The 27,561-nt window shown below is 48.8% G+C and overlaps 1 protein-coding gene across 1 annotated transcript in view; it reads right to left on the bottom strand.

The window, feature by feature from the left end:
* The window catches only part of LOC119372544 (ATP-binding cassette sub-family C member 3), a 172,193-nt gene that overhangs the window by 103,463 nt on the left and 41,169 nt on the right, over positions 1–27,561 (bottom strand). Inside the window, exons 13-15 of the mRNA XM_037643025.2 lie at positions 24,158–24,254; positions 20,836–21,038; positions 18,051–18,227 (exon numbers count right to left, since the gene is read on the bottom strand). Of these exons, the coding sequence (XP_037498953.1) occupies positions 18,051–18,227; positions 20,836–21,038; positions 24,158–24,254 (477 nt within the window). The remainder of the gene's footprint in view (positions 1–18,050; positions 18,228–20,835; positions 21,039–24,157; positions 24,255–27,561) is intronic.

A 27,561-nucleotide genomic window follows, 5' to 3' on the forward strand; every position in this document is an offset into this window, starting at 1 on the left:
GCCCAGGTAGTCTACGAATACGACAAACACCATGCACTGATGTTGGTCTATGTAGCACTATCCAGGCCTACCACCCTCGACGGCCTATACCTCACCAACGCGAAGGGTGGCTTCAGGTTCCGACATGTCGCCGGCTCTGTCGACAGATAATTTGTCGACGAAATGACCGAAGCATCCACGAATTCCAACAGTTCTACAATACCACATACTTCCCTACACATGGACCCCTCGTCACCACGAACACGACCGGATCCTATAACAATTCATGACCAGCTGCTGGTGCTCACTGATCACGGTGATGATGCCCTTGTTCAAGAACTGTCAGTAACTTCTTGCACACATGCACACGGGTTCGTGAAACGTGCGTGCGTTCTCGGGACACGTATAAGCACTACATATCAGCTTACCGCTTCTGGTGTTGGTAATACCCATGTTGCCATTGGCAGCGTTACCCAACCGTAAACAACTGGTTATATAACACATATGCTTTATACGCACACATATTTATATGTGTGCGTATAAAATTTATACAAATCTTTAGCGTCATTGTGTAACGTGTCGCTCAGTAAAAACGTTACGCTACAGTCACCTACCCGCCGCATGCTTCGCATAACATCGACTCCCACGGTTCGTGGGATCTGCCGAATTTTTTTCTCGGTCCCTTTCGTCTACTTGAATCTGCCAATAGCCACTACGAAGTTCCATCGACGAGAAGTAACGGGCGTGACGCAGGCGATCCAAGGAGTCATCGATGCGAGGAAGAGGGTATACGTCTTTTTTCGTGATCTTGTTCAGTTTGCGGTAGTCTACACAGAATCGTAGGGAACCATCTTTCTTCTTAACCAACACGACAGGTGACGCCCAAGGACTTGTCGATGGTTGAATTACGTCGTCATCGAGCATTTGTTTGACTTGACGAATGGCATCCTGTTCTTTCTGCGACACGCGGTAAGCATGTTGGCGCACAGGTTGGACGTTGGGCTCAGTGATGATTCTGTGCTTCGTTAGAGGTGTCTGCCGGACCTTCGATGTAGTAGCGAAACAGTCACTAAAGGATGACAGTAGACTGAGGAGCCTTGCCCGCTGAGGTTTTTCTAACTGGCGATTGACGTTGAGGTGACTAGTCACGTCGGCATCGCAGCTTTCCTCTGTCGAGATTGTCGTAACCAAAGGCAAGGCGTCCGACTCATCCAGTGCCTCTAAGTAAGCTATGGTGGTGCGCTTCGCAAAGTCTTTGTATTCGCCACTGAAGTTCGTCACTAAAAGCGTAGTCTGGCCATTTCGCAGCCGAACGAGACTTCGAGAGATGGCGACTTCCCGATCAAACAATAACGTGAGGTTACCTTCGGCGATGCCCGCACCTTCGGTGATGCCCGTATTTACCTTTTCCTGTGGGCACTCAACAAGGAAGAAGATACTACTGCGAGGCGGCAACGTGACGCAGTCATCAACCACGCGTAACGCCACGCCACGATGTTCGTTCTCGACATCCGAATCTGGAGAGACACAGTTAGCGAAAGTGACGAACAAATCACGCAGATTAATTATCGCTCCGTATTCTTGAAGAAAATCCATGCCCAAAATAACCGGCCGAGAACATTTGGGCAGTACAAGGAATGACGCTACGAAAGCCGACGCACAAATTTCCAGCCTTGCGGTGCACCTTCCTATGGGTGACACGAGGTGTCCTCCAGCGGTGGTCAGTTGTGGGCCGTCCCACGTTGTCAGCACCTTGCGTAGATGGGTAGCCAGCGAAGCACACATGACCGAGTAATCAGCGCCCGTATCGACAAGTGCAGTCACTGGATAACAGTCGACGGAAACGGTAATGGCAGCGGACGCTCTCGTAGCGGTTTCAGAAGAAGGCGTTAGCGGTACGTCGTGAGGGGGTGGCATCGGAGGAGGATATTTGTCGGTTCGCGTGACAGCGGCCTCACCCCCGGAGGTCGCTGTTCTCAGTTTCCCCGGCGTGGACTTGAGCCACTGACACCAGGGGACTCAAAGGATGGTCGGATGTAAAGTCACTGGAACGGGAAAAGTACCGCGACCGTCGTGCGCGCCGCCATATTTGGTCCAGCGCGCCCGAAGCTGCGGCGGTGCGGTGTTGATTTCACGTGGAGTAACGCATGTTTTACGCATTGCGTGCGCTTTTGCAGCCCCGAATGAAGCATACCGTTGTTCTCTCACTGATTAGGAAAGAAATAGCGGCAATTTTCACTTGCCTACATGCGCACGCACGCGCACTAACGCGATAAAGAAATGCGAACTGCGCGGCATTTACGCGCTCGGCTGTCTGCATTTATTAAATGCGAGGCATTTTTTAGCGAATTCCTGTGACTTTGTACGTATCTATCTATCTATCTATCTATCTATCTATCTATCTATCTATCTATCTATCTATCTATCTATCTATCTATCTATCTATCTATCTATCTATCTATCCGCCCCCGACTTTGTGCTGTCCTGGCCGCTTCGTTAATGGGAAGTACGCCAAATTTGGTATGGCATAACATGACTGTATGACGAATAAAAATTAAGGTGATAACATGAAAATAACGACATGCATGCCATGTACGGCATGATTTACATGCCACGCTTATGGTGCGCTCGCGGCCACTTCGATAGCTTGATACACAACAAAATTGGTATGGCGTGAAAAGAGTGTATGACGAACATAAGTGACTGGTTATAACGTGCCAGTCATGACAGACATGCCATGTAAAACATGATTTACATGACATGGCTTCGGGGCGCTCGCGGTCGTTTAATGAAATGCATATATACCAAAATTTTTATGCTATTTCTGTATGACGAACGTTAGTGATAGGTGGTAACATGAAAATCATGACTTCCATGTCATGTACGGCATGACTTACTTGCCACGCTCATGCTGCGATGGCGGGTGGTTCGCTAGATTGAAATGCACCAAAATTGGTATAGCGTGAGGTGACTGTATGACGAACACGAATGACAAGTGGTAACGTGAAAATCATGAAGGTATTTATGTTGGTCATACAGTCACGTCACGCAATACCGATTTTGGTGCATATCAAACAAGCGAACCGGCCACGAGAGCATCATGAGCATGGCATGTAAATCATGCCTTACATGACATGCGTGCCATTCTTTTCATGTTACCAACTGTTATTAACGTTCGCATTACAGTCACGTCACGGAATACCGATTTTGGTGCATATCAAGCAAGCGAACCGGCCGCGAGAGCATCAGTCATTATTTTCATGCTACCACCTGTTATTTGTGTTCGTCATACAGTCACGTCAGGCAGTACCAATGTGTAGCAGTCAGTTTTCATAGCGCGCTGATCAATATATGTGAGCCCAAAGGCGTCAATTCTACGCCAAACATAATAAAATGTTATTGTGCATGAACCTCCTGCGACAACCACGCGAAACAAGCTGCACTAGTGCACGGTAGGCGCTAGCATTCCCCGAAACATTCGCGAATTCTCAATGAAGCGCTTACATCACAATGCGGGTATCAGTCGCGGGAACAAATTTTTTCCGCCCAATTCTGTGCAGCCACACAGACCGTCGGTAGGCATCATTTCTACCGCCGGGAATGGCAAAGAGGGCCTTACACGGGAATTCTTCGATGCCTCGATAGGCTTTCAATGAAGTCTCAAAACGCTACGGGATGTCGTAATGTTCCTGCGCGCTTTCCTGAGCCTATAAAAACAATCGCCCTCCAAAGCGCCGTGCGTCTGCGGCCGAGAGACACTAGCGAGGCGAGCGAGCTGGACCATTTATGTGGCGAAGCCGCCGAAAGGGCGCGGCGGCGAAGAGAAAAGGAACGCGGTACTTTTCCCGTTACAGTGACTTTAGTCGGATGCGGTTTGGCGATACGGGCCGACGGGGTGATGGCGACCGTGACTGTCGTCGCTGCGGGGCGGGAGACACATGACTGCTTTCTAAGTATTCCTCAATTTCTTGCGGCCTCTCACCGTAGCGTGGACAACGGGCATCCGGGTGGAATCTGCGTAGGCCGATTCGCCGGTAGTAGCAGTCGCGGTACATGTGTCCTGCTTCGCCACAGTGGTAGCACAAAGGACGATTGTCAGGAGCACGCCAGACGGTGGGCTTCCGCGGGCCAGGACGGAAGTCGGCCTGCAAAGGCGGGCGGTGGGTTGGACTTGGAAAACGTCGAGGGGCCCCAGCAGGTGGATGAAAAAAACGCGTCGTCGGCGGCGTAGAGACCCGCAAGGCATCCGCGTAGGAGAGCGTGGGAGGTTCGGGTCGCGATGGTGGTGAAGAAGGAACAAACTGCCTGATTTCGTTCCGAATGATGTCGGTAAGAGCGGTGACACTCGGAGTTGCTGCGGCATGAGACTTCTGGAGTTCTTCGCGGACAACCTGCCGGATGAGTTCTGTAAGGGACTCCCTGCCATCACACCCTGGCACAAGCGAGCACGCTGCGGACATGGTGGTCTGGCGCTCATACTGCGACAACCGCTGCCGAAGCATGCGCTCCATAATTGTTGCCTCACGGATGAACTACGACACCGTTGTTGGAGGGTTGCGCACGAGGCCCGCGAAAAGCTGTTCCTTTACGCCTCGCATTAACAGGCGTACTTTCTTTTCCTCCGACATGAGGGGGTCAGCCCGTCGAAACAATCGCGACATGTCTTCTACAAACATGGCGACGCTCTCGTTCGGCATTTGAAACCGCGAAGAAAGTGCCTGCTCAGCTCTTTCTTTCTGTTCGGGGTTGCTGAAGGCCTCACGAAGCTGCCGGTGGAACTCCTGCCAACTGGTGAATGAAGCTTCGTGGTTCTCGTACCACACTCTTGCCGCGTCTACGAGGGAGATGTAAACATTCTTCAACTTACGGCGATTGTCCCAGTCATTGATGGCAGCGACCCGATCGAAATGGTCCAACCAGTCTTTCACATCCTCACTGGCATCGCCGTGGAATGGGTTGGGCGTGCGAGGCGTGTTGACGACACAGGGTACGGCAGCGAATGGGTCATGCTCGGTTTGGGTTGCGGTCGTGGCAGACATTTTCCTCGAGGAACTTGCCAGGGGACCGTACTGTGGTGATAGACCTTGAAGGCGGCGGCTGCTTCGATGGATATCAGCAGACCCTGGTGCACTGGCGTTAGTTGCTTCTGGTTCAGAACCAGCAGGCATAGGACGTCGCAGTACCCAGCACCTCCACCAGTCTGTCGCGAGAGGAAACGACACACAGGGAACTCAAAGCGACCAGCTGTTTACTTTCGGCCACAACAGCCACCAACTTCTTCGCTCTCCTCTTCTGCCACCACTAGCGCGTGGCAATACATATACATATCTGGGACATGACGGGGACGGCAAAAATCCGTCGAGAGTGTTCATATAATGGCTATCGCAATAATACCTTGGAACCTAATGGGTTCGTCTTGTAGTTCCATACCTTGTTGAACACCGTGGTCTCCAGTAACGGACTTTGGGCCTTAAAGAACGGGAAGTGACATACGGAACCAAGAATTCTTTGGACCAGAAATTTCTTAAGACAATCGTTTGCATAAGAGATCATTGTAGTTTGGTATTAACAGCATTTTGAAAATGTCTCTCTGAGAATTCATGTTCAGGTCATAAGATATATTTTTTAAGATTTAACGAAGTGTTTTATTTAATCTGTTGTGCCATCGGACAGCACAGTGCCCGTAAATGTGCCCGTAAATTGCGGATGGCATTTTTAGAGTCACTGGAATAAGTGAATAATTTGGAATGGTAAGGGCTAGAGCAATGCCCGCTTCCTCCGCCTCCTCAGAAGAGGAAGCGGAAATGGAGGCAGCAGAGGCTATTTTTGCTTTGAGACTTCACAACTGAGAGGGCAAAAAAGGCGCGGTACTGTATTCGGCCTATTGTTGAGAAGCCTGTACGAAATCCTGCCTGGTCCCTTGGTTGATTAAACTCTAATGTCATATTAATTCTGTTAGCAATTACTTTTGTGAATAGCTTGTAGACAACGGACAGTAAGCTGATGGGCCTGTAATTTTTCAGGTCCTTGACGTCCCCTTTCTTATGGATCAAGATGATGTTGGCATTCTTCCAAGATTCTGGTATCCTCCCTGTCGAGAGACACTTCGTATACAGGGTGGCCAGTTTCTCTAACATAATCTCTCCACCGTCTTTCAACAGGTCTGATGTTACCTGATCCTCACCAGCGGCTTTGCCTCTTTGCATTCCCTTTAGGGCTTTCTTTACTTCTCCTGTTAATACTGGTGGGATGTCAGATTCCTCTGGGATATTACTGCTTCTTACGTTATCATCCTGACTGTCTCGGCTGCTGTACAGATCTCTGTAGAACTCTTCCGCTATCTCAACTATTCTATCCATATTGGTTGTGACCTTGCCACCCTTGTCCCTTAACGCATACATCTGATTTTTGCCTATGCACAGTTTTGTCTTCGTAGCTTTGAGGCTTCTTCCGTTCTTTAGAGCATGCTCAATTCTCTCCATATTATACTTTCTTATGTCGGCTACTTTACGCCTATTGATCAACTTCGAAAGCTCCGCCAGCTCTATTTTGTCTGTTGCATTTGAGGCTTTCATAGCTTGACGTTTCTTAATGAGGTTTTTCGTCTCTTGGGATAGCTTACCAGTATCCTGTCTAACGACTGTACCCCCGACTTCCACTGCACACTCCTTAATGATACTAGTCAGATTATCATTCATTGCGTCAACGCTAAGGTCGGTTTCCTCGGTTAAAGCCGCGTACCTATTCTGAAGTGAAACTCTGAATTCCTGTACTTTCCCTCGCAGAGCTAGTTCATTAATCGGCTTCTTGCGTATCATATTCATACTATCAATCAGGTGATAGAGAAATGCGCGGAATACAACCAACCCCTATACATAGCCTTCATAGATTACGAGAAGGCATTTGATTCGGTGGAGACATCAGCAGTCATGCAGGCACTGCGGAATCAGGGCATCGACGAAGCCTATATAAACATAATGGAAGAAATCTACAGCGCATCCACAGCCACTATAGTCCTTCATAAAGAAAGCGACAGAATCCCAATAAAGAAGGGCGTACGACAGGGAGACACGATCTCTCCAATGCTATTCACCGCGTGTTTACAGGAGGTTTTCAGGGCCCTAGATTGGGAAGAATTAGGGATAAGAGTTAATGGAGAGTATCTCAGTAACCTGCGCTTCGCTGATGACATTGCATTGATGAGTAATGCGGGAGACGAATTACAGCTCATGATTACTGAACTGGATACGGAAAGTAGAAGAGTAGGTCTGAAAATTAATATGCATAAAACTAAAGTAATGTGGAACAATCTTGGCAGAGAACAGCGCTTCGCGATAGGTGGCGAGACGCTGGAAGTTGTAAAGGAGTACGTCTACTTAGGACAGGTAGTAACCGCGGAGCCGAACCATGAGAGTGAAATAACTAGAAGAATAAGGATGGGATGGGGCTCATTCGGCAAGCATTATCAAATCATGAATGGTAATCTACCACTATCCCTCAAGAGGAAGGTATATAACAGCTGCATCTTACCGGTACTTACCTACGGAGCAGAAACCTGGAGACTTACAAAGAGGGTTCAACTTAAATTGAGGACGACGCAGCGAGCGATGGAAAGGAAAATGATAGGTGTAACCTTAAGAGACAGGAAGAGAGCAGAGTGGGTCAGGGAACAAACGGGGGTTAAGGATATCATAGTTGAAATTAAGAAGAAGAAATGGATATGGGCCGGCCACGTAGCACGTCGCCAGGATAACCGGTGGTCATTAAGGGTAACTGACTGGATTCCAAGAGAGGGCAAACGCGTGAGGGGAAGACAGAAAATTAGGTGGGTAGATGAGATTAAGAAGTTTGCAGGTATAACGTGGCAACAGAAAGCACAGGACCGGGTTGATTGGCGGAACATGGGAGAGGCCTTTGCCCTGCAGTGGGCGTAGACAGGCTGATGATGATGATGATGACTGTATTCGGCAGCATCGACGTAACCCACTACTTTAGAACTAGAAAATCATTTTGCAAGAGTTTTGGTACGCTGTCGCCGCCGTTGCTCGTCGTGCACAGGGTACACGGTTTTGGGGTGGAGCGGAATGTGTTGATTCATGTTTATTTGGTAAGGAATAGTGTGTTTGGTTTTAATTGTTGGAGTTGGCCTGCTACTGAGAAATTAGAGTGTGCTTCTTCCAGTTTGTGTGTTCGAGAGACGGGTATATTTCGAGGTTAAGCGCGCTTCAATGAGTTGGTTTAAGGTATTGAACGTGCCTGTCTCCATGAGCCATGCGGTTGACCTTCGAATGAGTACTTGGAGAGCGTTTTTGTAGAGTTTGCGTAATATGGTGTTTACATTGTTCTGTTCTCCTTTCACAAGGTACAGATAAGGCAGAGAATAAGTGACCTTATTAAGGACGAAGGCTTGGATTAGGCGAAGGAGCTCTGCCTCTCGTAGCCCGTCGTGCTTTTTAGACACCTCTTATAAGGCGTAGAGTCGGGTCCACAGTTGTCTGAAATGTTTTAATGGCGTGTTCAGTCGATTTTGTTGTATAAAAAGTCCGACCACCTTCAGCGCGTCTGCTTTTGGTACAGGTGTGTTGATTAGTGTTATTTTTATATCTGCATCGGCGCCTTTCACAGCGCCTATGCACAAGGAGGAGACGCAGTTGGGATTTAGTAGGTGAACAGAACCGATTCATGATGCCTGCACACATTACCACCTTGTCAGAGGAAGTGTGCAGGGTCTCCTGCATGTGACCGTCAGAGCTTCCTGTCATGCAGAGGGTGACATACTTAGCATCAAGTGAAAATATGAGATCTGGTATAGATCTCAGCGTTCTAGCCAGCCGCATCATGGCGAGATTGAAAATGAGAAGAGATAAGACTTATCCTTGAGGTGTGCCGAAAATTCCTAAGGAGTAAGAGCAAAAATGATCGGGCCCGATGTGAACAGTGGCCGTGCGGTCCGAAGGGAAGGTGGATATGTAATTAGGTATGTTTTGGCCAACGCCTATAGCGTTCAGTTCACTCAGTATGGCGGCGTGGCTGACGTTGTTGAAAGCTCCGTGCAGGTCGAGATTGAGAATTGCTTGAGTGTCTGGGCTAGATTTTGGGATAATGGTCATACCTCAGGCGAAGCGCGAAATCTTGGCCGATCATTTCGTGAGGGTATTAGTTGTGTTCTATGAATTTGTTAAGGTGGTTGAGAATGACGTGTTCGAGTGCTTTGCCCTTGCATCAAGTGAAGCAGATCCGGCGTAGGTTCTCTGTGTTTACCAGGTTTATGTATGCAAATAACTCCGGCGTCTTCCACGCGGCCGGTAGGGCACAAGTGTCAAGGCAGTGCCTAAAAAATTAGTGAGGGCAGTAAATGAGTTGACATTTAGGTTGCGAGAACTTTAGTAATTGACGAGGTCAGGGCCTGATGCGCATGAGGTAGGAAGGTTCGCAAGCGCGTGTATAGCCTCCGTCTCTCTTATGGGACTACTGACATGATCATTTGGCCTACCCATATATTCAGATGTCTTGCATCGATACGCGTGGGGTAGGTGTTTCTCGCGGAGATCGTTAAAAAGGGTGCTTAGGTCGTCTTTGTGCGAGTGAGTTTCCTTGTTAAGGCGATGATTATTTGTGGTACGCGATATGGTAGGGTCCAATAAATTCCACACGAACCACCATGTTCTCCTGCTGCCTAGTGGTCATGCATGCTTTCGCAGTTTTGTCGCCATGGTTGGCAGGCGAGCTGTGTGGCATATTTGTGAATTTGTAAATCTAGCCTCAAAATTCGCAGTCTCAGTAGGCGATTGTGTCGCCTGTCTGCCAGCGTTCGCGGAGAAATTGTGTAGCCTCCCACATGTAAAAGAAGGCGGGCGTCAATCGTTGGGAATGGCGTATCAGGTGATAACGTGGTAGTATGCATTTTTGTGTCGGTGTGTAGTTGTTGTACCCATTCCGAGGTGTCCTCTATCTCAGTAGGCACCCTATATTGACGGGCCTCGCGGAACTTATTCCAGTTAATAAGGCTCAGGATCTTGGGAGCTAGGTGTTTGTGTTGAAAATGTATGGTAGTTTGAATAATGTAGTGGTCACTACCGAAGTTCATGTTGAGTTTATTCCATGTGACATGCTGAAGGCGATGGGTGAGTGTAAGGTCAGGAGATATATGCATTGTTATGGTGTTTAATAGACAGCACTCAACGACAATGAGTAATGGCGACAGTCACGGCAAGGCACGAACTCCCTGCGCGAGCGGCGTTCTTCTTCAAGCAACCAAAGAGGACAACCCACTAGAAGGCGCTGGAGAGGGTAAACCATTACCATGTCCCAAGGCTTATCTACAATTACCCCGGGTACGAAAAGGGAGCCGTCCGGCGACCTAACAACTCGTCACTATGAGTGGGTCGTAGTAGGCCTTGAGGCGCTCCACGTTGACAATGTCGCGCCCTCGAAGGCGCATGTCCGAAGCTGGTTCGATGGGTTCGATCAAGTAGTTGACCGGGGATGTGCGCTCGACGACCCGGTATGGGCCTTCGTATTTCGGCAGTAGTTTTGAAGAAAGGCCACTTGCAGTGGTAGGGACCGAGAGCCATACGAGCGCTCCAGGGAGGAACGTGGGTTCAGAAGTAGTCGTGCCATCGCGAATACTCTTCTGCAGCTCTTGTTCCTGCGTCGTAAATGTCTTGGCAAGCTCGCGACACTCTTCAGCGAGCCTGGCTGCGTCAGAAATAGGCGCACACTCAGATGGACCCGGCTTGTATGGAAGTATCGTGTCGATGGTGTGCGACGGGTGCCTTCCGTACAGTAAGAAGAACGGTGAAAAACCAGTAGTGCTCTGCGGTGCGGTGTTATAGGCGTAGGTAACGAAGGGCAGAATGGCATCCCAATTGGTGTGATCGGCGGCGACGTACATTGACAGCATGTCGCCGAGCGTTCGGTTAAAGCGTTCGGTTAGGCCATTCGTCTGCGGGTGGTAAGCAGTAGTTTTGCGGTGAACAGCATGGCACTCTTTCAGAATGGCTTCCACGACTTCCGATAAGAAGACACGGCCTCGATCGCTGAGAAGCTCTTGGGGTGGACCGTGACGCAGGATGAATCGGTGTAGTAGGAAGGAGGCAACATCGCGCGCAGTAGCCGCTGGGAGGGCGGTGGTTTCGGCGTATCGCGTTAGATGGTCAACAGCGACGATGGCCCAGCGGTTACCACCCGAAGTCAGAGGAAGTGGTCCATACAAATCGATGCCCACGCGCCCGAACGGACGGTTAGGGCAAGGTAATGGCTGTAGACCTGCTGGCGTCACGTGCGTTGCAGGTTTTCGGCGTTGGCAATCGAGGCAGGAGCGAACGAACTTCTGCACGTAGCGGTACATCCCACGCCAGAAGTATCGTTGTCGAATGCGGTGGTAAGTCTTGGATACCCCAGAGTGCGCGCATTGCGGGTCAGAGTGGAAGGCCTCGCATATTTCAGAACGCAGACTGCGGGGTATCACTAGTAGCCACTGGCGGCCGTCGGCGTTGTAATTGCGTCGGTGCAGGAGGTCGTCACGAACGGCGAAATGGTGGGCTTGACGACGCAACGCGCGAGTGGATGGTGTTGCCGTCGGATCAGTGAGCAAGTCGATCAGCGAGGTGATCCATTTATCCTTGCGCTGTTCGGTAGCGATAGTGTGAACGCTGATCGAAGCAACAGCTATGTGAGATACTGAGCAGGGGGCATTGTCGTCAGGCAAGGGAGAGCGCGAGAGGGCGTCGGCGTCAGCATGCTGGCGTCCGTTGCGGTACAGCACGCGGATGTCGTAGTCCTGCAGGCGAAGTGCCCAGCGGGCGAGACGGCCTGAGGGATCCTTCAATGACGACAGCCAGCATAGTGCATGATGGTCGGTGACGACATCAAATGGGCGACCATACAAATAAGGTCGAAACTTTGTAAGGGCCCATATGATCGCCAGGCACTCTTTTTCCGTGACTGAGTAATTGGTCTCGGCTCTGGTAAGCGTACGGCTTGCGTATGCCACGACATATTCGGGGAACCCTGGTTTGCGTTGCGCAAGGACAGCGCCGAGGCCTACACCGCTGGCGTCCGTGTGTACCTCCGTTGGGGCCGTAGGGTCGTAGTGGCGTAGTATGGGAGGAGACGTCAACAAACGACGGAGCTTTGCGAACGCGTCGTCACACTCGGATGACCACGAATTTAGGGGTCCGTTACTTCCAAGGAGCTTCGTCAGCGGCGATATGATGGCGGCAAAGTTTCGTATGAAGCGTCGAAAGTATGAACACAGTCCGACGAAACTGCGCAGTTCTTTGACGGACGTAGGTTTGGGAAATTCGGCCACGGCCCGAAGCTTGGCCGGATCGGGAAGGATTCCGTCTTTGGACACGACGTAGCCGAGGATTGTCAGCTGCCGGGCCGCAAATCGGCACTTCTTCAGATTCAGTTGGAGGCCGGCGTTGCTCAAACGGGTCAAGACATGCCGCAGACGTTGGAGGTGCGTGGAGAAGTCCGGAGCGAAGACGACGACGTCGTCCAGGTAACACAGGCACGTGTGCCATTTCAAGTTGCGCAGAACGGTGTCCATCATGCGCTCGAAGGTCGCGGGCGCATTACACAGACCGAACGGCATGACGTTGAACTCGTACAAGCCGTCGGGCGTGACAAAGGCTGTCTTTGGTCGAGCGTCATCAGCCATGGGTACTTGCCAGTACCCCGAGCGCAAATCGAGAGATGAAAAGAATTCTGCTCCTTGGAGGCTGTCAATCGCGTTGTCGATTCGCGGCAGTGGATAAACATCCTTGCGGGTGACCTTGTTGAGCCGTCGGTAGTCCACACAGAACCGCACAGAACCGTCCTTCTTCGCAACGAGAACAACAGGAGACGCCCATGGGCTGTCGGAGGGCCGAATTACATCGCGTCGAAGCATATCGTCCACTTGCTCGTTAATTACCCGGCGTTCTGTGGGAGACACGCGATATGGACGTTGCCGCAGTGGTAGTTGGGCGCCAGTGTCGATGCGATGCGTAACAGCGGACGTGCGGCCGAGGGATGGTTGCCCGACATCGAAAGAATGACGAAATTCATCCAACAAGCACAGAAGCTGTGATCGCTGGACCGACGTAAGGTTGTCAGCAATGGAGGGACCAAATACATCAGTAGGGGACAAATCAGACGTGGAAACAGCACTGATGGTGCGGGAACTGGTACAGTGCGAGTCATCGGGTGCGTCCAGAACTTGTGCGTCTTCAACGGGTTCCACTTTGCCGAGACATTCCCCTCGAACCAACGTAACAATGCACGGGGATGGGTTGGTAACAAAAATAGCGGTGCTGCCCTGAGTGACTCGCACGGTCGCGAAAGGTACCAGCAACCCTTTCCTAGTGCAGACGCGGGCAGACGGCGAAAGGAGTGCAATGGTGTCGGAGAGACCGGCGCAGTAGACCGACACAGCCGTTGACGAGTTTGGAGGCACTTTCGTATCGTCTTTGACGAGGATCTTGCTCATTGCCGATGGACTGTCTGTCGGCGTCAAATGTGAGAATGGTGAGAGTTCGATTTCGGCTTGTGCGCAACAAATTACGGCGTCGTGGCGGGAGAGGAAGTCCCATCCCAGGATGATGTCGTGAGAGCATGCCGCAATTACGATGAACTCGACGTCGTACAGAACGTCCTGAATGACGACGCGAGCAGTGCATACTGCTGTAGGATGGATACTCTGGGAGCTCGCGGTACGGAGGGACATCCCAGAAAGTGGCGTCATCACTTTTCGAAGTAAGCGGCAAAGTTTTGCGTCCATAACGGATACAGCGGCTCCAGTATCGATAAGGGCCGATGCGCGAACACCGTCCACAAGCACGTCGATTACATTCGATGGACTTCGCTGAGGGCTTTCACAGTTCGATAGCGTCGCAGCCCTTGCCTCCTGGACTACGACGATTAGTTTTCCTGCTCTCGTGCGACCGAACGTGGCCGCATGGGTGACAGTGATCGACGTCGTGGAGACGGAGAGCGGCGAGTAGCTGGTGGTGGGCGTGACGTCGGCGACATAGGTGGAGGTGGGTCGTAGAATGCGCGGCTTGACTGGCTGGTGACAGGTGACGCGACTCGAGGCGGCTGCACGCGTTGACAATAACGTGCCACGTGACCGGCGTAACCGCAAGCAAAGCAGATGGGCAGGTTGTCGGGGGTGCGCCATCGGTTCGTCGGGGTAGCTCCCGCCCATGTCGCAGGACGCGATTGACTGGTCGGCTGCTGAAATGACTGCATGGCGGGCTGCAGTCGGGGCCGAGGGACGGCGTCAGCATATGTAGCCGGCACACCCGCCTCAAAGAACGGAGGTCTAGCGGCGGCTTCGGCGTAACTCATTGGGGCAGCCGCAGGAATTACTTGGGGCGTCCTGGCGACAACTTGAGCGTAACTCTGGGGCGCAGGAGCCGGAGGTTGCGGGTGGTACTCAGGCATGACCTCCGCAATTTCCTGTTCAATTGCTCGGCGGAGAGGAGGAAGAAGGGTGGTCGACGACTGTTGAACGTGCGGCGGGTGGGCAAAGGCGAGGAGAGAGACCTGGCGTGCAATTTCCTCGCGCACGAACGACTTGACTTCTGCCAGCAACGCGGCCTGGTCAGATATTGCCGCCAAGCCAGCAAGCTCTGCGTCGCGTGATGGGGAGCGACGGGTCATCGAACGCTGCCGGCGGAGCTCCTCGTAGCTCTGGCATAGCGTTATGACCTCGGCCACTGTGCCAGGGTTTTTGGCGAGCAGCATGGTGAAGGCATCGTCGTCAATGCCTTTCATCACGTTCCGGATCTTGTCAGACTCAGACATGGTTCCGTTGGCCTTCTTACACAAGTCTAAGACGTCTTCGATATAACTTGTGAACGATTCACCGGCCTGCTGAGATCGTTCACGTAAGCGCTGTTCGGCTTGCAGCTTACGAACTGCTGGGCGGCCAAAAACGCTGATGACGGCGGTCTTGAAATCGGACCAAGTCGCAAAATCGGACGCGTGGTTGTTGTACCACAAGCTTGCTACGCCCGCGAGGTAGAATACCAAGTTGCTTAACTTGCCTTCCTCGTCCCATTTGTTGGGGATGCTGACGCGCTCGTAAATTGCGAGCCAGTCCTCCACGTCGGTGCTATCGGCGCCAGTGAAGATAGGTGGATCGCGTATACGGGGGACACCGGGACATGTGCTCGTTGCGAGAGGAGGCGTTTGCTGGGCGGCGTCTTGAGGCATGGCAGATGGCAGGGTACGGGATCGGAGCTCCAGGGGCATTTAATGGGAGCAGAGCACTCTCCACCAAATTGTTAAGGTGTTTAATAGACAGCACTCAACGACAATGAGTAATGGCGACAGTCACGGCAAGGCACGAACTCCCTGCGCGAGCGGCGTTCTTCTTCAAGCAACCAAAGAGGACAACCCACTAGAAGGCGCTGGAGAGGGTAAACCATTACCATGTCCCAAGGCTTATCTACAGTATCTTTAGCTACCGTATTGCCTAATCTTGTGGGCATATCTATATCGTTGTGCAGGATGAGATGGTGGTGCTGTATATGGACCCATAAGGCCCTACCCTTGGGAGTAAAAAATATAGTGGCTCCATACTTGATTTCATGCATTGAAGCCACCAATTATTAGCAGACGGTGATGTTGCACTGCCGCAATGGCTTGGGAAAAAGAGTGTTGAAGCGATGGTGTTTTGCCTGGGGCAGGCTATAGAGGTTTAATACGTGTGAAGGTGACGCTTGAGTTTTAAAATGAAGGATCTCCAAAAAGTCGTGTTCTACGTCGATGCCGTCGAATTTAGAATAGGTTACCGTCAACTGTTCTTGCGTTAATATTGCAGTAACCGGTGAATTTAGATTTAGTTTGGTGTACACTATACCCCGGAAAACTTAAGTTTTCGTGGTTCCCTTGAAGTGCAATGACCGCAGGAGGATTGCGGCAGGAGGCCACATATTGTTGAGCATTCCTTTTCTTTTTAGGGGCGAAGCTCCTTAAGGCGGCACCCGTTCGTCCCTCGTAGTCGTAGTCATAGTTGTAGTAGTGCGTAACCAGTCGTAACGCTAGTACCAGATCTTGACCTCCAAGGTGGTGCCGGTGGAAGATTTTTCCTGTGCGCTGTTGAACAATAAAAAATTCGCAGCGTGCGCGTTAACTAAAAGCCGAATTCTTCTGTCTCTCATTCCCCATTAGCAGCCATTGGCATGCTCCACTAGGAAACGTTAGTAGAAGTAGAAGTGTAAGTGTTAGCTAAAAGCCGACTTCTTCTGTCTCATTCCCATTAGCAGCCATTGTTTACCTCCAAGGTAGTGCCTGGTGAGATTTCTCCTGTGCGTGATTAAACAATAAAAATTTTGTTCAAAACGCCGTTGATTGATGAAACAAACCAACGAAAGACGCCAGATGTTTCTAAAGCAAAACGAAAAGACGCCAGCTGCTTAACGAAAGACGCCAGATGTTTTCTAAAGCAATGGTTTTCTAAACAATGAAAATTCACAGCGTACATGTAAAGTTCAAGTGAGCTGCAAGTCGTCATAACTCATCGAACATGTAGTATAAACGCGCCCGATCTCACGTCGGTGACGATGTACTGGGCAGAATTCAAGGAAGATTCACGGTTTACCAATGAACCTCCGCAGCTTCGCCCACTCATCATCATTCACTCCGTGGTAATGCTGTGTTTTTTTCGGAACCCCTTGCAGTTCCATTGGCAGACCACAAAGTTAGAGCGACGAGGGTTGCAGCCATCGTCGGGAGGGGGTGTTGGGGAAGGGGTGGGTACGGCTATCTTTGAATTGTTTGCCGGGACGGTGGCAATCCATGCAGTCGTCTGCTGCATGTGTGGTTGTACGAAATCTAGAAACCTCTCAAGTTGTTCATTTATGGCAGTTTGGCCGTTCCCCAAAACCGTGAATCGGCTCTCTATGTGAGAAATTTCGCTCTCAATGGCAACGAATCTATTCTGGGTTTTATTTTCAAGAACGTTTATCGTGTCATTAAGAGTTAAAACTGAGTAGCCGAGAAATTGTTCATGGCCCGGCGCGGCAGGGTTTTTGCGCTTATTTGAGGGAGGCAGGGAAGTGTCTCGAAACATTCGGGGTGTAGTGTCCATGGGAGGAGCAGGAGGTGCCGAAGGTTCAACAGTAGCAGGTGATTCAGCAGGAATGGAAGATGAGGGTGCGTAATACTGTGAAGGTGTGCTGAGGGACATTCGGGATTGAAGCTCAAGTTTTAGCCTTTAATTTTCCGCCTTCAGACGCACATTTTCAGCTAGGAGAAGTTCCTCTAGGCTACTGTTTTTAGATTATTGCGCTATGTATCAATTGGTTTGTTTACAACCTTACACAGGTTCATGGCCAAAGCTTAATGTGTGAACGACCCTTGTAAAGTAGTTTAGCGACCTTGATTGCTGTGGCTCTGCAATGAAGCTCTCCTAACACAAACTGAGTGGACCATTTATTGTGCAGCTCTCAAATGTCCATGTTGAACTCTTCGACGATCGGCACAGGGGGAGGTTCATAATGATGAACCCCTGCAGATCAGATGGTCACGAACTTTTCATTTCCCACTTAGTGCGCCTGCAAGTATTCGCTACGCTGGTCAAAGTTTAATAAGTGCTGTTAGTATACTAGTAGATACTGTGGACTACAATATTTTCGCGACAGACCCATATAACCATCGCAGGTAAAAACTGCTAAGAAATGCAAACGGGGTTAACAACACTAGTTAATGCTAACAGATCATGCTCTCAGGCTGCACTGCTTTTGGAATTGCCACACGTGCTTCGTCGACGCATGAACATACTCACCCGTAATATACGTGGACCACTAACCAAGTACAGCCTGGCCGTAAAATGGAACGACTAACTCCAATCTACCGTGCCGTTTTCGAAACATCAATTGCACTTTCAGGACTCCAGCAAATGTGCAGCGTCCGCAGTGCCGATAATAAAGACATGTCTAACATCGGATGGTGAAACATGAGGGCGTAAAAGACAGCCGGAGCCACCCAATGTGACATGTGAGGCTTGTACAATTGTCTCAGATCGCTCGTAACAAGGACGCTTGATCCACCGTCACCTATCCGTCGGGACTCACCTTCTCGCCGATCTCAGTCAAGTCCCCAGCGGGAAGTCTGTTAAGGTCGTCGACGAGTCTGCAATAGACGATCACTTCTTCGTAGAAGTCGAAGTCCATCGGTTGCCCGTACAGTATGTTGTCGCGAACTGTCATGTTGTGCACATGTGCCAGCTGGGGCACGTAAGCGATGCGACCCTGCACCAATAAATGCTTTTCAGAATAGGTATGTATCCCTGATCAGTATTAGACTATTGCTGCATCTGCTGCTTTAGTGAGTGTGCCCGAAATATCGCGTGTTACAAGAATATTCGAAAGAGACATGCATCATGTGGACATTCTGACGTTAGGCACGAATTGATTGCCTTCAATTTAGGTTAAATAATCTACCGTAGCTAAGGTAAGATCACTAAAGGCACCGTTTTTACACGAAAGTGTTATATGCCGGGGTGCACCAAGACTTCACTGACATATTTCCGTCACAACTATGACGTTGTTAAATGTGCAGTAACCAATGATAAAGAAAAAAACAAGTTCTGTCACTGGGAGTCAAACCCACGACCGCTCGCTCCACAGCGCGCAACGCTAAACGACTCGGCCACAAAGCGTACGTTCTTCGTCATAACGGTGAGCTATTGTATACACCATTTACCGCTGGCGGTACTCGGAGCTCGGGGGTACTTCAACGTGTTCTTGTTATCACCAGCGAGATGGCACGATTTAAAGGTCGTCGACCCGCTCGTTGCGATGCGTGCGCACCTTCCTACAGGGCGTGGTCGCCCGTGCGCGTGCGCTTATCCCATGAAGTGGGTTTGTACGTCTTGTGCGTTCACCGCAAATGTTGCGTTTAGGTTACAGAACGCACGAAGGTCCCTTCGCTGGCTGCAGCCGCCGTGTTTGGGAATGGAGCGCGCCACTCAAACATAAAAAGCAACAACTTTAACAGTTGTTCGCGCTCGTCCTGAGTATACTTGTGCGTTCGTTTCGTGCGTCGTTTGTTTTGACCGTGCTGTAGCTGCCAAACACTTATAGACGTTGCACAAGCTCTCATATATCAATGCGCAATGAATGCTCTCCTACCTCTGTGGAGACACGTTTAACTTTCGTTTTATAGCAAATCCTATGAGGGAGGCATCAGTCATGTTTTGTTTTTTTTGTATTTACACACAATCTGTGAATCTGACATCATTCTAGGATGTGTGCTCGCATCACTCGTGTCACTTATTTCAAACTTTCACGGAGAATCGTTCCCAACTTTCGGGCACGCAACTCGTAAATCTGTTTGGATGCATGCGTACCACGGCTACGGGATTCTGGTTTACATTGAACTTTACCGTTATCTTGTAAAACCTTCTGGTTTAAGAACAGGGTCTCCTCTTTTTTGCCATGGTAAAATAAACTAAATTCTCATTAGTCGAGTGCCTATCACAATAATCAGTCCAGCGGCTGCGTATGCAACAAGATTTTGTCACTTGACATTGATTTCGGTATATCAATAGATAGAATTCACTAGAATTTCGTGCTTCAATTTGGCGGAACGTATGTATACATTGAAAAGAATTGCACTTTGTGTCTCCCCCATTACAAAAACAGCTTCCTGAAAATAGTTTACCCTGCTGTAACATCACAAATTTCGTGAGCACTGCCTCCTAAGTCGGATACATTGTAGCATCGGCTTTGACGTAATGTAGCACTTACGGAACGCTATCTCTATGGCATAGAGTGTGCCACCGATTACTACTACAATACCTGCGGATATGTATAGCCGGTGGAACCCATATCAGTTGAATGCCGCGCGATGATGTGATTCGTTTTGAGCACCGAGCAGACGTGATTTGTTGATCCCTACATAAGCTATGTGCCATCCCGGATCTTATCGTCTGAAAACAGTGATATGCATCTGTAGTTACACCCGAACTTACCTGCCGGGTCACTGGTAGATGTCATTATCATATTAACTCGCTCTTTTTATGCTTACCTATATGTACTACTTTTTACTTTCCTTAGTCGTTTTTTTTTCTTCCTTTGTGCTCACTACGCTGCCTAGCACGTCAGTTATCGTATGCACGCCATCAAAAATACGCATTTTGCGTCAACTGATATATTTTTTCTCGTGTTCTATGTTATCAATAAAGCGTAATGCCGAGAAATGAATTATTGTCCGTATTTGTGTACACATGGTACTGGCCATCTCATGACTGCATACCATGACATGTATGTCTTCTTCTCACCCCATGTACATTGCATAGTCACAGCATAACCTGCTGCTGAGCAATCTTTCTCCTAGAGATAAACACTGCTGCTTAATTTGTGTGGCTGCTATCGGAATGGTGGCTAGTGCATGTATTTGTCGTATATGCGTGCTTGTAGTTAAGGCGTTCAATCTTGTACCGCTCACATCGTGTTGCAGCGTATCGTGTTTACTTAACGTTGGCTACTATGAAACAGTGGCTTCGCAAATGCTGTTACATAAATAGAAGTGCCGAAGCTTCGTTTCATTGGGATAGGTTCTAGGACACTTACCTTCGAGCACATTGACAGTGTTTGGAGATTCATTTTGTCAGGTCTGCGTCATAACTTGATCAGAAAAAGAAAACCTAGCTTTAAAATTTATTTCGGCCGTTCGAGTACACCGATCTGTAAAACAACCCATCAGTCGCCTTTTCTGTCTCCCTCTTTATTTCCCGCTCTCAATTTTCCTCGAATCCCTAGAGACCTTCCTTCGAAGGAACCACACAATGAGCGCGGGCAGGTCGATCTTGGTAAAGTACATTGTTATCTTATGCCTCCACGAGGCACCGCTCACCGTGCAAACGACACGCCCCACTGTGCAGGGTATCTCTCCCATGATTCCCGACAGGAGAGATGACTTGCCACTGCCGACGAAGCCCACCACGCCCACCAGAGATCCAGGGCGCACGTCCAGATTAACGGCTTTCAGGTTCTCCTGCTTGTTCTCTTCTTTCGGGCTGCTCCAGGAGAAGCCGCATTTCCTCAGGTTCACGTGACCTGAAAGCAACTGTCGTTTAATCGCTTGTTGCGAAGCTTCTCATGGCCCTCATTTCGTACCTTGCAGCACCCCTTACGTTGAAGTGATGAGAAAAAACGAGAATCAAGTGTGTAGTAACAATGTTCGTGATATAAGAACATTATCGTAGGTGTGCACAAAACCTAAGCATCTGAATCATCGAAAGTAGCGAAAGCGCATAAGCTTGTTCCGTGTGGTCTCAGGAACACATGAAACATGAAAGGACATAACACAGCGCCTGTGTTGTGTCCTCTCATGTGTCTTCGTTCACTTAGCGCTGTGTAAATATGTCGTTTTCTCTCAAGATATATGTCCACGTAAATTTAGTTCACAACTGTTTGTCCGGTAGAGAAGGGGGAGGGGGGTTACGTCGCTGTGGCAGAGGATGTGGGGGGGGGGGGACCATAAATTCATTCACTGCGGCAGACCAGATTCTTTATTCTAAAAGACAGGGCGTGCAAACACGGACACACGAAAGCGGCGTTTGTAGTGTCGACTTCTTTCTTGTGTCGGTCTTTGCACACCCTGTCTCTTAGAATTTACGTATAAGGATTGAAAGCTGGCCGAGTTGGTGACAGTACTTGAACATTCTTGAAACAGCGCAATGGCGACGATGACGCAGAGAAACGAACCACAAACCACAGCGTTGTCGTTTGTGGTTCTTTTAGATGCGAAGCAGCTTACGGTGGAATTCAATCCGGTGTGCTGCGTGACCACCCTTACTACGCATGCGCATCCTCCTCCCCTTCTCTCCTACGCTCCTCCCCCTTCGCACGCCTCATTCTCTCCTGTGCAAAGCCGCGATGAGCGCCGTTCTACGCTCTCCCCCTCTCACGCGCCCGTCGACCGCGTTTCCCGCTCGCCCTGTGAGAATTGACGGCCAGGCTAGAGGCAAGGCGCGACGCGCGTAGCGTTCTTCTTTGCGTTCCACGACGCTTTGAATAATTGGATGCTGCTTACGGCGCGGGACTTCACCCCAGCTTAAGAACCTCGCTAGCCAGCTCCTAAAAAAGTTACACCATCTTTCACTCAAGCGAACCACCTCCCCCCTGCTTCGCATCCACACATGGTTCCCTTTAGTGGAAGATGGTGTAATATTTATCTTCGTCTTTGTCGTCGTTGCGCTGTTTAAAGAATGTTCAAGTATTCCTTTACGTATTTTAGTCAGTGTTTACATCCATAATTTTCTCTATGCTGGTTTTTGGGTATTTATATGTATCGTTCCTTTGAAAAAATAAACAGTTGAGAGTTAGCGCTCGTGTGTCTCTTGCTTGTCCTTGTCTTTTGTGCGCGCTAAAAAAGTTTAAATTATGGATCCATACCAACTTGCCCAGTTATTTGTCTTACTGCAGTGTTTACATGTGCGCGCGTATGTGCCGTACTAGTAAACTAATACTACTAATACTAATACTAATACGTACTAATACTACTAAGCTTATTCTTGGCACTATCTATCGTTCACCTTCATCGTCAATCTTAGAGTTTTGTAGAAGTTTCAAAGCTGTCCTTGAAACTTTATCTCTTGAACGTAAGAATGTTGCGTGCCACTCGGCTGTGTATAGGGATGTCCCACCTATCTTTAGCTAAGGGATAAAAAATACAATATTAGAGGCAGGCGAGTGAAATCAGTTGCAAATTACTGACAGTCACCTTGCGCACTACAGACAATTTTTGTTTGGTAATTAACTAATTTATTAATTAGCATTATTTAACTGAACTGCTAAATTTTGACTTTAGGCAAGAAATGCTGCTTGCAAAGTTCGAGAGCATCTTCAGAAACGCCAATCGCATTATTTGCGATAAAAAGAGTCGCACGTATAACATTTTTTTTCCAAGCTGCAAAGAAAGCCCGCGAAATACGAAAAGAATCACGTGACAAGCGCATTCGCGCGCCGAGAGAATGCTGGCCTCAGCCGTGGTTTCAGCGAACGAAATCAGGAGCGGCCGGGACTCGCCGGCTCCGTTGCAGCGGTAGGCCCATAAGTGGGCGGTGGTTGCCAGTTGGCGCGCGTGATGGTGCAAGTTGTAGCGAGCGCGGGCCAAGAATCCGCCGTTACCTTATCGGCCTACCGCTGCTTCGGAGACGGCGAGTCGTGACCGCAGCTGATTTCGTTCGCTCGTATTTATCATATCATATTTATCCTGTACGGTGTTCTGTTTCTGTACTAATTAACATCTGCAATAAACTTGAAACTTCAAAAAGCGTGAAAATTTCAGGAGGGGGGGGTCTATACCTCCAAACAGCTCCCCTGGCTACACTACCATGGCAGAGTCACACTGACTTGTACCACACAATGAGTCTGGCTGGCCCCACCAGAGTAGCAGAGTAGCATCTTGTATGGTGGGGCTGGCCCCACCAGAGTAGCAGAGTAGCATCTTGTATGGTGGGGCTGGCCCCACCAGAGTAACAGAGTAGCAACTTGTCTGGTGGGGCTGGCCCCACCAGAGTAGCATCTTCTCAGTCTGAGTCAGAGTAAGCACAGTTCAACAAGGTCTGATGAGCGTAAATCCTAATGAGCCCGATTGAGCAAAATAGGCCTTCGGAGTCCAAGTGAGACCTCGGAAGAGTAAGAATTCTTGTGAACCCGTCTCTCAAAGAAACTCGTTAGGTAGAATACGGGAGATTGTGAGACTGAGCCCACGTGACAGCACTCTAAAAGCAGTTCCACCCATTGGAGAGTCTCCTTGTTCCATAGCAGTTATCGCTATCTAGTTTAATTTCGCTGCCTTTCACGAAAACCCGGCGCTCACCACTGTCATATCGAAAGTAATATGTCACGCTGATAACATGGACGTCATTTGTGATATTAAAGTAGCAGGCGCGGGGCAAGCAAATAAGGGCACGCAAGACAGACGTCGATTATTGTTGCTGAGCACAAAGACGCCCAATATGTGGTGAACAGTGGTGAGTACCAGTAGAGTCGAAGGAAAAAATTTAACAACATTTGAGTGGGTATAAGTCCACTCATTTTATGTTATTAAGTTTCCTGATATTGTGTGTGTGATATTGTGCAATTCATAAAGCAGTGTGCAGTATTTGACATGAGATATAAGCAGTAGTATACTGTGGTTACAGCTGTCGTTGTTGATGGGAGCTCACCTGCTTTTCTGTAGATCTCGTACGATGCCTTCTCCTTGTGTTCTTCGTGATCCATCTCAGTGCAGAACTCTGATATTCGACCAAGACCCAGCGCTACCTGCGAAATGAAAGAAAAAAGATTAGTCTTTTACGACAGGTGCTTGATACTATGTGAAAACGAAAGCCTTATAAAAATTGAGAGGGTGCTTCACTAGGCCTGGGCACTTTAAATGCACAAGTGTTGAAAACACAATCTGGAATTTGCATCGGCAGAGTAGAGCGTCAGTCAATGTTCCCCACTGAAAAGGATTGGAACTCGAAATAACGGTCGCGTGCTCGTTACAGAGAAGTAACGTTTCGCATTAAAAACGGCAGAGTTCCAATGACGTAGCATATGTCCTTCATAAATGGTAAATTGCTGCTATCATTTATAAAAAGGCAGTTAATTTTTTTTTAACTTTACATGACGCAACGACAAGCCTTGTAAATTCCAGTCACTTTACACTGCGAGACTATTTCATTGGCAATTGTTACGTTTGCACTTACACTACTGTAGGTGCATTCCGGTCACTTACGTCTTTTATTTGCTTAATGACGGAGGGCCGTTTGCGTATTTCAAGCTCGCACACGCTTTTCCTTTATGTGAAGGCGCTGCAGCAGAGCCCGCGGCATACAGCACAAAAATGCCTGGTCCCGAGAAGCTGTCATATTGATCGCCATAAAGCGTGCGCGTCCTCCTTTATAAATATTTTGCTTTACCACACACCCTGACACTAGCCTTGCTTAGGTGATGCTGCCACTACTATAATCCCATTGTTTCGCCATGTTTCTCTGAATCAATGCCATTGTTGGGTAAGCGCAGCTGTGTCACTATTTCAAAAGTGTATCGGAATTTCCGAATCCTTCCAGTAACGTATCGTGGTTTGGCACGTAAAACCCCATTAATTAATAATATTATATGAAGAAATATTATAATGAAGAAACGCGCCTGATGATTGAAGCATGGCATATCGAGCATAGTGGTAGCGCATGCGTGAGCCAAGCGCCGATTAACTTGCATAAAGATGGAATCAAATGCCTTAACCGTTATCTTCCACGTAGACCGCCACGCGTGCCGCATTGGTAGGTTCGCCTGTTGCATGGGCATGCGCAGGTAAGTTTTCGTGCCTTCTTTCTTTTCAGCCGTTGTGCGTCTCTTCAGTTGTTAGTCGGCGTTTGTGGTGTCCTGCTTTCTTGTGTCCGTGTTTGCACGCCCTGACTTTTCAGAATGAATAATTACCAAGTAGCTCAGCTCTCTGTTATTTTGATAATGAAATTTGTATTGGAAACAACCGCCAACTCTATAAATATTAAAGACCACTGACACTGACACTTGACACCAAAAATGGTCACTCGAGATGGAGTTAAAAGCAAAGAGGGAAAGAAAGAAGGGAAAATTTAGGGGCCCCTTTTCTTCGTTAGACACAACACTAATAACACCAACAAAGGCGGCAAGTTCTCTTTTCGTGCACTTTCATTTGTTCACATTTAAATCATAATTATTACAAATAGCGTCTCCTATAGATTCCTTGCCTTAATTTTTTATTTTCATTGAGCAAGAAAAGACCGAGAAGTCACGCGTACCCGTTGTCGGAGACGACTCATATTCATTGAAGCCATAGCGCTGATAAGACAGGTATCACAGAAAGAGGACGGGACGTGATCACGTCCCGTCCTCTTTTTGTGGTACCTGTCTTATCAGCGCTTTGGCTTCAATTAACGTAAAAACCAACCTGCCCAAAAGTCTGTTCTCTTGGATTTCATTTCTAGTACAACGGGCCCTTTAAAAAAAGAAGCGCACGCCCCGTCCGCTTTTTGTGGTCCCTGTCTTATCAGCGCTATGGCTTCAATGAACGTAACAAACCAACTAGCCCAAAAGTTGGTTCTCTTGGACGACTCATATTACTGCAGCTAGATGAACAGGTATCTGTATAGGAGGACGTGAAAAGACCTCCCCAAACTAATTTCGCATAATACGTGTGCTTGCGGTGTCCTTGAAACAGGTAGTAATGTCCTACTCGATATCTTGAAGCGACGAGCAGTGGATGCCCTATTCCGCCATTGAATTTCTGCTTGCAACAGGGGTCTGGTATGCCAACGTTTTCTTTATCACATTTCTACTGCGCGCCATGTATAATAGGTTACATTCGTTACTGTGTCATTAACTGAAAGTTCTGCTGCGCAATTTCGCACTGCCCTTATTCATGCCTGTTTTAATTTCGCTTTCGGTACCGGGGCTTGCAAGGAAATGTTTGCCGACCCGTCTATAAGTAGTCTTTGTGATACAAAATGATTGCATAGATAATATTTACCCTTTTTAACACAAAATTGTTTTATGCCGGGGTCCACCAAGACGTATTTCCGTCCCGCAAATACGTCAGCGAAATGAATACCATCAAATGGCAAAGATAAAGACCTATAAAAAAAAATCACAGCATATCCACGGAGTGAACGATGATGAGTGGGCGAAGCTGCGGAGGTTCATCGGTAAACCGTGAATCTTCCATGAATTCTGCCCAGTACATCATCACCGACGTGAGATCGGGCGCGTTTATACTAAAGGTTCGATGAGTTATGACGACTTGCAGCTCACTTTAATTTTACATGTACGCTGTGAATTTTCATTGTTTAGAAAACCATTGCTTTAGAAAACATCTGGCGTCTTTTCGTATTGCTTTAGAAACATCTGGCGTTCTTTCGTTTTGCTTTTACAAAACATCTGGCGTCTTTCGTTGGTTTATTTCATCAATCAACGGCGTTTTGAACAAAATTTTTATTCTTTAATCACGCACAGGAGAAATCTCACCAGGCACTACCTTGGAGGTAAACAATGGCTGCTAATGGGAATGAGAGACAGAAGTCGGCTTTTAGCTAACACTTACACTTCTACTAACGTTTCCTACTGGAACATGCCAATGGCTGCTAATGGGGAATGAGAGACAGAAGAATTCGGCTTTTAGTTAACGCGCACGCTGCGAATTTTTTATTGTTCAACAACGCACAGGAAAAATCTCCCACCGGCACCACCTTGGAGGCCAAAGCGTAAGACTGGTTACGCACTACGACTACTACGACTACTACGAGGGACGAACGGGTGCCGCCTTAAGGAGCTTCGCCCCTAAAAGTTCCGTTGATAGGAGTCGAACCCACACCCTCTCGGTCCGCGACGATTGTTGGCGGGCGTTTAGCCCACTGAGCTACCGCCAAACACATAACGGATGCTACATGAACGCGCCTTTCATCTTTCGCACTTTTCTCTTAGTGCTCATGGATGGATGGATGGATGGATGAATGCTATGAGCGTCCCCTTTATAACGGGGTGGTGACATGTGTGCCACCAGGCTCGAAAAAAAGAAAAAGACGCGCCATTGCTACGACCGTCCCAT

This window comes from Rhipicephalus sanguineus, chromosome 10 (genome assembly GCF_013339695.2).
Source record: "Rhipicephalus sanguineus isolate Rsan-2018 chromosome 10, BIME_Rsan_1.4, whole genome shotgun sequence".
NCBI lineage: Eukaryota > Metazoa > Arthropoda > Arachnida > Ixodida > Ixodidae > Rhipicephalus > Rhipicephalus sanguineus.